This window comes from Schistocerca americana, unplaced genomic scaffold (assembly GCF_021461395.2).
Source record: "Schistocerca americana isolate TAMUIC-IGC-003095 unplaced genomic scaffold, iqSchAmer2.1 HiC_scaffold_622, whole genome shotgun sequence".
Taxonomy (NCBI): Eukaryota; Metazoa; Arthropoda; class Insecta; order Orthoptera; family Acrididae; genus Schistocerca; species Schistocerca americana.
This window is the reverse complement of record NW_025726371.1, coordinates 23,440-34,282: the sequence shown is the minus strand read 5'-3', so window position 1 is coordinate 34,282 and position 10,843 is coordinate 23,440. Positions and strand designations below refer to the sequence as shown.

The following is a 10,843-nucleotide window of genomic DNA, read 5'->3' as shown; positions in this document are numbered from 1 at the left end:
AAGCTTGCGAGGACAGCACGGCTTGCGATGTCAGCACGGCTTGCAAAGACAGCACGGCTTCCGATAACAGCACAGCTTGCGAGAACAGCACGGCTTGCGAGGACAGCACAGTTTGCGAGGACGGCTCAGCTTGCGAGGAAAGCACAGCTTGCGAGGACAGCACGGCTTGCGAGGACAGTTCAACTTGAGAGGACAGTTCAACTTGAGAGGACAGCTCAGCTTGAGAGGACAGCTCAACTTGAGCAGACAGCTCAACTTGAGTGGACAGCTCAACTTGAGAAGACAGCTCAACTTGAGGGGACAGCTCAACTTGACAGCTCAATTTGAGAGCACAGCTCAACTTGATAGGACAGCTCAACGTCACAGCTCAACTTGAGAGGACAGCTCAACTTCAGAGGACAGCTCAACTTGAGAGGACAGCTCAACTTGAGAGGACAGCTCAACTTGAGAGGGGAACTGAACTTGAGAGGGCAGCTCAATTTGAGACAACAGCACAGCTTGCGAGGACAGCACAGCTTGCGAGGAGAGCACAGCTTGCGAGGACAGCACAGCTTGCGAGGACAGCACAGCTTGCGAGGACAGCACAGCATGCGAGGAGAGAACGGCTTGTGAGGACAGCACAGGTTGCGAGGACAGCACAGGTTGCGAGGACAGAACAGCTTCCAAGGACAGCACAGCTTGCGAGGACAGCATAGCTTGCGAGGACAGCACAGTTTGCGAGGACAGCACAGCTTGCGAGGACAGCACAGCTTGCGAGGACAGCACAGCTTGTGAGGACAGCACAGCTTGCGAGGACAGCACAGCTTGCAAAGACAGCACAGCTTGCGAGGAAAGCGCAGGTTGCGAGGACCCCTCAGCTTGAGCGGACTGCTCAACTTGAGAGGAAAGCTCAACTTGAGAGGACAGCTCAACTTGAGCGAACAGCTCAACTTGAGGGGACAGCTCAAATTGAGAGGACAGCTTAACTTGAGAAGACAGCTCAACTTGAGAGGACAGCACTACTTGAGAGCAAAGCACTACTTGAGAGGAAAGCACAACTTGCGAGGACAGCAAAGCTGGCGAGGACAGCACAGCTTGCGAGGACAGCACAGCTAGCGAGGACAGCACAGCTTGCAAGGACAGCACGGCTTGCAAGGACAGCACGGCTTGCGAGGATAGCACGGCTTGCGAGGACAGCACGGCTTGTAAGGACAGCACAGCTTGCGAGGACCGCACGGCTTGCGAGGACAGCACGGCTTGCGAGGACAGCACAGCTTGCGAAGACAGCACATCTTGCGAGGACAGCTCAATTTGAGAGGACAGCTCAACTTGAGAGGACAGCTCAACTTGAGAGGAAAGCTCAATTTGACAGCTCAACTTGAGAGGACAGCTCAACTTCAGAGGACAGCTCAACTTGAGACGACAGCTCAACTTGAGATGGCAGCTGAACTTGAGAGGGCAGCTCAACTTGAGACGACAGCACAGCTTGCGAGGTCAGCACAGCTTGCGAGGACAGCAAAGCTTGCGACGACAGCACAGCTTGCGAGGACAGCACAGCTTGCGAGGACAGCACAGCTTGCGAGGGCAACAGAGCTTGCGCGGAAAGCAGAGGTTGCGAGGACAGCTCAGCTTGAGATAACAGCTAAACTTGAGAGGACAGTTCAACTTGAGCGGACTGTACGACTTGAGAAGATAGCACAACTTGCGAGGACAGCAAAGCTTGCGAGAACAGCAAAGCTTGCTAGGACAGCAAAGCGTGAGAGGACAGCACGGCTTCTGAGGACAGCACGGCTAGCGAGGACAGCACGGCTTGCGAGGACAGCAGAGGTTGGGAGGACAGCTTAGCTTGCGATGACAGCACAGCTTGCGAGGACAGCTCAAACTGAGAGGACTGCTCAACTTGAGAGGACAGCTCAACTTGAGAGGACAGCACAACTTGTGAGGACAGCATATCTAGAGAGGACTGCTCATCGAGAGAGGACAGCTCAACTTGAGAGGACAGCTCAACTTGAGAGGACAGCTCAACTTGAGAGGACAGCTCATCTTGAGAGGACAGCTCAACTTGAGAGGACAGCTCAACTTGAGAGGACAGCTCAACTTGAGAGGACAGCACAACTTGAGAGGACAGCACAGCTTCCGAGGACAGCAAAGCTTGCCAGGAAAGCAAAGCTTGCGAGGACAGCACGGATTGCGATGACAGCACGGCTTGCGAAGACAGCACGGCTTCCGATGACAGCATAGCTTGCGAGAACAGCACGGCTTGCGAGGACAGCACAGATTGTGAGGACGGGTCAGCTTGCGAGGAAAGCACAGCTTGCGAGGACAGCACAGCTTGCGAGGAAAGCACAGCTTACGAAGGGCAGCACAGTTTGCGAGGACAGCACAGCTTGCGAGGACAGCAGAGCTTGCAAGGACAGCACAGCTTGCGAGGACAGCACAGCTAACGAGGACAGCACAGCTTGCGAGGACAGCACAGCTTGTGAGGACGGCACAGCTTGCTAGGACATCACAGCTTGCGAGGACAGTTCAACTTGAGAGGACAGCTCAACTTGAGAGGACAGCTCAGCTTGAGAGGACAGCTCAACTTGAGCAGACAGCTCAACTTGAGTGGACAGCTCAACTTGAGAAGACAGCTCAACTTGAGGGGACTGCACTACTTAAGAGGAAAGCACTACTTGGGAGGAAAGCACAACTTGCGAGGACAGCAAAGCTGACGAGGACAGCAGAGCTTGCAAGGACAGCACGGCATGCGAGGACAGCACGGCTTGCACGGACAGCACAGCTTGCGAAGACAGCACAGCTTGCGAGGACAGCACAGCTTGCGAGGACAGCACAGCTTGCGAGGAAAGCACAGCTTGCGAGGACAGCACAGCTTGCGAGGAATGCACAGGTTGCGAGGACAGCTCAGCTTGAGAGGACAGCTCAACTTGACAGGACAGCTCAACTTGAGCGGACTGCTCAACTTGAGAGGAAAGCTCAACTTGAGAGGACAGCTCAACTTCAGAGGACAGCTCAACTTGAGAGGACAGCTCAACTTGAGAGGACAGCTCAACTTGAGAGGGCAGCTGAACTTGAGAGGGCAGCTCAACTTGAGGCGACAGCACAGCTTGCGAGGACAGCACAGCTTGCGAGGACAGCACATTTTGCGAGGACAGCACAGTTTGCGAGGACAGCACAGCTTGCGAGGACAGCACAGCTTGCGAGGAGAGAACGGCTTGCGAGGACAGCACAGGTTGCGAGGACAGCACAGGTTGCAAGGACAGCACAGCTTCCAAGGACAGCAAAGCTTGCGAGGACGGCCCAGCTTGTGAGGACAGCACAGCTTGCGAGGACAGCACCGCTGGGAGGACAGCACAGCTTGCGAGGACAGCACAGCTTGCGAGGACAGCACAGCTTGCGAGGACAGCACAGCTTGCGAGGACAGCTCAGATTGAGAGGACAGCTCAACTTGAGAGGAGAGCTCAACTTGAGCAGACTGCTCAACTTGAGAGGAAAGCTCAACTTGAGAGGACAGCTCAATTTGAGAGAACAGCTCAACTTGAGAGGACAGCTGCACTTGAGAGGACTGCACAACTTGAGAAGACAGCACAATTTGCGAGGACAGCAAAGCTTGCTAGGACAGCAAAGTTTGCGAGGGCAGAACAGCTTGCGAGGACAGCACGGCTTCTCAGTACAGCACGGCTAGCGAGGACAGCACGACTTGCGATGACAGCAGAGGTTGGGAGGTCAGCTCAGCTTGCGTGGACAGCAGAGCTTGCGAGGACAGCACAGCTTGCGAGGACGACATGGCTTGCGAGGACAGCACGGCTTGCGAGGACAGCACAGCTTGCGAGGACAGCACGGCTTGCGAGGACAGCACAGCTTGCGAGGACAGCACAGCTTGCGAGGACAGCTCAACTTGAGAGGACAGCTCAACTTGAGAGGACAGCTCAATTTGAGAGGACAGCTCAACTTGAGAGTACAGCTCAACTTGACAGCTCAATTTGAGACCACAGGTCAACTTGAGAGGACAGCTCAACTTGAGAGGACAGCTCAACTTGAGAGGGCAGCTGAACTTGAGAGGGGAGCTCAACTTGAGACGACAGCACAGCTTGCGTGGACAGCACAGCTTGCGAGGACAGCACAGCTTGCGAGGACAGCACAGCTTGCGAGGACAGCACAGCTTGCGAGGACAGCACAGCTTCCGAGGACAACACAGCTTGCGAGGAGAGAACGGCTTGTTAGGACAGTACAGGTTGCGAGGACAGCACAGGTTGCGAGGACAGCACAGCTTCCAAGGACAGCACAGCTTGCGAGGACAGCACAGCTTGCGAGGACAGCACAGCTTGCGAGGACAGCACAGCTTGCGAGGACAGCACAGCTTGCGAGGACAGCACAGCTTGCGAGGACAGCACGGCTTGCGAGGAAAGCACAGGTTGCGAAGACAGCTCAGCTTGAGAGGACAGCTCAACTTGGGAGGACAGCTCAACTTGAGCGGACAGCTCAAGTAGAGAGGACAGCTCAACTTGAGAGGACAGCTCAACTTGAGAGGACAGCTCATCTTGAGAGGACAGCTCAACTTGCGAGGACAGCTCGAGAGGACAGCTCATCTTGAGAGGACAGATCTACTTGAGAGGACAGCTCTACTTGAGACGACAGCTCAACTTGAGAGGACAGCACAACTTGAGAGGACAGCACAGCTTCCGAGGACAGCAAAGCTTGCGAGGAAAGCAAAGCCTGCGAGGACAGCACGGCTTGCGATGACAGCACGGCTTGCAAAGACAGCACGGCTTCCGATAACAGCACAGCTTGCGAGAACAGCACGGCTTGCGAGGACAGCACAGCTTGCGAGGACGGCTCAGCTTGCGAGGAAAGCACAGCTTGCGAGGACAGCACGGCTTGCGAGGACAGTTCAACTTGAGAGGACAGTTCAACTTGAGAGGACAGCTCAGCTTGAGAGGACAGCTCAACTTGAGCAGACAGCTCAACTTGAGTGGACAGCTCAACTTGAGAAGACAGCTCAATTTGAGGGGACAGCTCAACTTGACAGCTCAATTTGAGAGCACAGCTCAACTTGATAGGACAGCTCAACGTCACAGCTCAACTTGAGAGGACAGCTCAACTTCAGAGGACAGCTCAACTTGAGAGGACAGCTCAACTTGAGAGGACAGCTCAACTTGAGAGGGGAACTGAACTTGAGAGGGCAGCTCAATTTGAGACGACAGCACAGCTTGCGAGGACAGCACAGCTTGCGAGGAGAGCACAGCTTGCGAGGACAGCACAGCTTGCGAGGACAGCACAGCTTGCGAGGACAGCACAGCTTGCGAGGAGAGAACGGCTTGTGAGGACAGCACAGGTTGCGAGGACAGCACAGGTTGCGAGGACAGCACAGCTTCCAAGGACAGCACAGCTTGCGAGGACAGCATAGCTTGCGAGGACAGCGCAGTTTGCGAGGACAGCACAGCTTGCGAGGACAGCACAGCTTGCGAGGACAGCACAGCTTGTGAGGACAGCACAGCTTGCGAGGACAGCACAGCTACCAAAGACAGCACAGCTTGCGAGGAAAGCGCAGGTTGCGAGGACCCCTCAGCTTGAGCGGACTGCTCAACTTGAGAGGAAAGCTCAACTTGAGAGGACAGCTCAACTTGAGAGAACAGCTCAACTTGAGGGGACAGCTCAAATTGAGAGGACAGCTTAACTTGAGAAGACAGCTCAACTTGAGAGGACAGCACTACTTGAGAGCAAAGAACTACTTGAGAGGAAAGCACAACTTGCGAGGACAGCACAGCTTGTGAGGACAGCACGGTTTGCGAGGACAGCACGGCTTGCGAGGACAGCACGGACGGCGAGGACAGCATGGCTTGCGAAGACAGCACGGCTTGCGAGGAAAGCAGGGCTTGCGAGGACAGCACAGCTTGCGAGGACAGCACAGCTTGTGAGGACAGCACAGCTTGCGAGGACAGCTCAACTTGAGAGGACAGCTCAACTTGAGAGGACAGCTCAACTTGAGAGGACAGCTCAATTAGAGAGGACAGCTCAGCTTGAGAGGACAGCTCAACTTGAGCGGACAGCTCAACTTGAGAGGACAGCTCAACTTGAGAAGACAGCTCAACTTGAGAGGACAGCACTACTTGAGAGGAAAGCACTACTTGAGAGGAAAGCACAACTTGCGAGGACAGCACAGGTTGCGAGGACAGCACAGCTTGCGAGGACAACACAGCTTGTGAGGATGGCACGGCTTGAAAGGACAGGACAGCTTGCGAGGACAGTTCAGCTTGCGAGGACAGCACAGCTTGTGAGGACAGGAAAGCTTGCGAGGATGGCACAGCTTGCGAGGACATCACAGCTTGCGAGGACAATTCAACTTGAGAGGACAGCTCAACTTGAGACGACAGCTCAACTTGAGAGGACAGCTCAGCTTGAGAAGACAGCTCAACTTGAGGGGACAGCTCAAATTGAGAGGACAGCTTAACTTGAGAAGACAGCTCAACTTGAGAGGACAGCACTACTTGAGAGCAAAGCACTACTTGAGAGGAAAGCACAACTTGCGAGGACAGCACAGCTTGTGAGGACAGCACGGTTTGCGAGGACAGCACGGCTTGCGAGGACAGCACGGCCGGCGAGGACAGCATGGCTTGCGAAGACAGCATGGCTTGCAAGGAAAGCAGGGCTTGCGAGGACAGCACAGCTTGCGAGGACAGCACAGCTTGTGAGGACAGCACAGCTTGCGAGGACAGCTCAACTTGAGAGGACAGCTCAACTTGAGAGGACAGCTCAACTTGAGAGGACAGCTCAATTAGAGAGGACAGCTCAGCTTGATAGGACAGCTCAACTTGAGCGGACAGCTCAACTTGAGAGGACAGCTCAACTTGAGAAGACAGCTCAACTTGAGAGGACAGCACTACTTGAGAGGAAAGCACTACTTGAGAGGAAAGCACAACTTGCGAGGACAGCACAGCTTGTGAGGACAACACGGCTTGCGAGGGCAGCACGGCTTGCTATGACAGCATAGCTTGCGAGGACAGCACAGGTTGCGAGGACAGCACAACATTCAAGGACAGCACAGCCTGCGAGGACTGCACAGCTTGCGAGGACAGCATAGCTTACGAGGACAGCACAGCTTGCGAGGACAGCACAGATTGCAAGGACAGAACAGCTTGCGAGGACAGCACAGCTTGCAAGGACAGCACAGGTTGCGAGGACAGCACAGCTTGCCAGGACAGCACAGCTTGCGAGGACGGCACAGCTTGCGAGGACAGCACAACTTGCGAGGACATCACAGCTTGCGAGGACAGTTCAACTTCAGAGGACAGTTCAACGTGAGAGGACAGCTCAAATTGAGAGGACAGCTCAGCTTGAGAGGACAGCTCAACTTTAGAGGACAGCTCAGCTTGAGAGGACAACTCAACTTGAGGGGACAGCTCAACTTGAGAGGACAGTTCAACTTGAGAAGACAGCTCAAATTGAGAGGACAGCACTACTTGAGAGGAAAGCACTACTTGAGAGGAAAGCACAACTTGCGAGGACAGCAAAGCTTGCGAGGACAGCACAGCTTGCGAGGACAGCATGGGTTGCGAGAACAGCACAGCTTGTGAGGACAGCACAGCTTGCGAGGACAGCACAGCTTGCAAGGACAGCTCAACTTGAGAGGACAGCTCAACTTCAGAGGACAGCTCAACTTGAAACGACAGCTCATCTTGAGAGGACAGCTCAACTTGAGAGGACAGCTCAACTTGAGAGGACAGCTCAACTTAAGAGGACAGCTCAACTTGAGCGGACAGCTCAACTTGAGAGGACAGCTCAACTTGAGAAGACAGCTCAACTTGAGAGGACAGCACTACTTGAGAGGAAAGCACTACTTGAGAGGAAAGCACAACTTGCGAGGACAGCACAGCTTGTGAGGACAACACGGCTTGCGAGGGCAGCACGGCTTGCTATGACAGCATAGCTTGCGAGGACAGCACAGGTTGCGAGGACAGCACAACATTCAAGGACAGCACAGCTTGCGAGGACTGCACAGCTTGCGAGGACAGCATAGCTTACGAGGACAGCACAGCTTGCGAGGACAGCACAGGTTGCAAGGACAGCACAGCTTGCGAGGACAGCACAGCTTGCAAGGACAGCACAGGTTGCGAGGACAGCACAGCTTGCCAGGACAGCACAGCTTGCGAGGACGGCACAGCTTGCGAGGACAGCACAGCTTGCGAGGACATCACAGCTAGCGAGGACAGTTCAACTTCAGAGGACAGTTCAACGTGAGAGGACAGCTCAAATTGAGAGGACAGCTCAGCTTCAGAGGACAGCTCAACTTGAGCGGACAAGTCACCTTGAGAGGACAGTTCAACTTGAGAAGACAGCTCAACTTGAGTGGACAGCACTACTTGAGAGGAAAGCACTACTTGAGAGGAAAGCACAAATTGGGAGGACAGCAAAGCTTGCGAGGGCTGCACAGCTTGTGAGGACAGCAAGGCTTGCGAGGACAGCAAGGCTTGCGAGGACAGCACGGCTTGCAAGGACAGCACAACTTGCGAGGACAGCACAGCTTGCGAGGACAGCACAGCTTGCGAGGACAGCACCGCTTGTGAGGACAGCACAGCTTGCGAGGACGGCACAGCTTGTGAGGACATCACAGCTTGCGAGGACAGTTCAACTTGAGAGGACAGTTCAACTTGAGAGGACAGCTCAACTTTAGAGGACAGCTCAGCTTGAGAGGACAACTCAACTTGAGGGGACAGCTCAACTTGAGAGGACAGTTCAACTTGAGAAGACAGCTCAAATTGAGAGGACAGCACTACTTGAGAGGAAAGCACTACTTGAGAGGAAAGCACAACTTGCGAGGACAGCAAAGCTTGGGAGGACAGCACAGCTTGCGAGGACAGCATGGGTTGCGAGAACAGCACAGCTTGTGAGGACAGCACAGCTTGCGAGGACAGCACAGCTTGCAAGGACAGCTCAACTTGAGAGGACAGCTCAACTTCAGAGGACAGCTCAACTTGAAACGACAGCTCATCTTGAGAGGACAGCTCAACTTGAGAGGACAGCTCAACTTGAAAGGACAGCTCAACTTAAGAGGACAGGTTAACTTGAGAGGACAGCTCAACTTGAGAGGACAGCTCAACTTGAGAGGGCAGCTGAACTTGAGAGGGCAGCTCAACTTGAGGCGACAGCACAGCTTGCGAGGACAGCACAGCTTGCGAGGACAGCACATTTTGCGAGGACAGCACAGTTTGCGAGGACAGCACAGCTTGCGAGGACAGCACAGCTTGCGAGGAGAGAACGGCTTGAGAGGACAGCACAGGTTGCGAGGACAGCACAGGTTGCAAGGACAGCACAGCTTCCAAGGACAGCAAAGCTTGCGAGGACGGCACAGCTTGGGAGGACAGCACAGCTTGCGAGGACAGCACCGCTTGCGACGACAGCACAGCTTGCGAGGACAGCACAGCTTGCGAGGACAGCACAGCTTGCGAGGACAGCACAGCTTGCGAGGACAGCTCAGATTGAGAGGACAGCTCAACTTGAGAGGACAGCTCAACTTGAGCAGACTGCTCAACTTGAGAGGAAATCTCAACTTGAGAGGACAGCTCAATTTGAGAGAACAGCTCAACTTGAGAGGACAGCTGCACTTGAGAGGACTGCACAACTTGAGAAGACAGCACAATTTGCGAGGACAGCAAAGCTTGCTAGGACAGCAAAGTTTGCGAGGGCAGAACAGCTTGCGAGGACAGCACGGCTTCTCAGTACAGCACGGCTAGCGAGGACAGCACGACTTGCGATGACAGCAGAGGTTGGGAGGTCAGCTCAGCTTGCGTGGACAGCAGAGCTTGCGAGGACAGCACAGCTTGCGAGGACGACACGGCTTGCGAGGACAGCACGGCTTGCGAGGACAGCACAGCTTGCGAGGACAGCACGGCTTGCGAGGACAGCACAGCTTGCGAGGACAGCACAGCTTGCGAGGACAGCTCAACTTGAGAGGACAGCTCAACTTGAGAGGACAGCTCAATTTGAGAGGACAGCTCAACTTGAGAGTACAGCTCAACTTGACAGCTCAATTTGAGAGCACAGGTCAACTTGAGAGGACAGCTCAACTTGAGAGGACAGCTCAACTTGAGAGGGCAGCTGAACTTGAGAGAGGAGCTCAACTTGAGACGACAGCACAGCTTGCGTGGACAGCACAGCTTGCGAGGACAGCACAGCTTGCGAGGACAGCACAGCTTGCGAGGACAGCACAGCTTGCGAGGACAGCACAGCTTGCGAGGACAGCACAGCTTCCGAGGACAGCACAGCTTGCGAGGAGAGAACGGCTTGTTAGGACAGTACAGGTTGCGAGGACAGCACAGGTTGCGAGGACAGCACAGCTTCCAAGGACAGCACAGCTTGCGAGGACAGCACAGCTTGTGAGGGCAGCACAGCTTGCGAGGACAGCACAGCTTGCGAGGACAGCACAGCTTGCGAGGACAGCACAGCTTGCGAGGACAGCACAGCTTGCGAGGACAGCACGGCTTGCGAGGAAAGCACAGGTTGCGAAGACAGCTCAGCTTGAGAGGACAGCTCAACTTGGGAGGACAGCTCAACTTGAGCGGACAGCTCAAGTAGAGAGGACAGCTCAACTTGAGAGGACAGCTCAACTTGAGAGGACAGCTCAACTTGAGAGGACAGCTCAACTTGCGAGGACAGCTCGAGAGGACAGCTCATCTTGAGAGGACAGATCTACTTGAGAGGACAGCTCTACTTGAGAGGACAGCTCAACTTGAGAGGACAGCACAACTTGAGAGGACAGCACAGCTTCCGAGGACAGCAAAGCTTGCGAGGAAAGCAAAGCTTGCGAGGACAGCACGGCTTGCGATGACAGCACGGCTTGCAAAGACAGCACGGCTTCCGATAACAG

At 54.7% G+C, this 10,843-nt stretch overlaps 1 protein-coding gene across 1 annotated transcript; it reads left to right on the top strand.

Moving 5' to 3' along the window:
• The first annotated feature begins 1,830 nt into the window (after positions 1–1,830).
• Positions 1,831–4,573, top strand: LOC124587789 (repetin-like). The gene is made up of 3 exons (XM_047131465.1): positions 1,831–2,183; positions 2,275–3,649; positions 3,692–4,573. The coding sequence occupies exons 1-3, from the start codon at positions 1,831–1,833 to the stop codon at positions 4,571–4,573; spliced, it is 2,610 nt and encodes an 869-aa protein (XP_046987421.1).
• The last annotated feature ends 6,270 nt before the right edge of the window (positions 4,574–10,843 follow it).

Coding starts and splice junctions, on each gene's coding strand:
- LOC124587789 (XM_047131465.1), top strand. CDS start 1,831: ATGACAGCACAGCTTGCGAGGACAGCTCAAACTGAGAGGACTGCTCAA. Junction 2,184..2,274: donor CGGATTGCGATGACAGCACG/GCTTGCGAAGAC, acceptor AGGACGGGTCAG/CTTGCGAGGAAAGCACAGCT. Junction 3,650..3,691: donor GAGGACAGCACGGCTTCTCA/GTACAGCACGGC, acceptor TTGCGATGACAG/CAGAGGTTGGGAGGTCAGCT.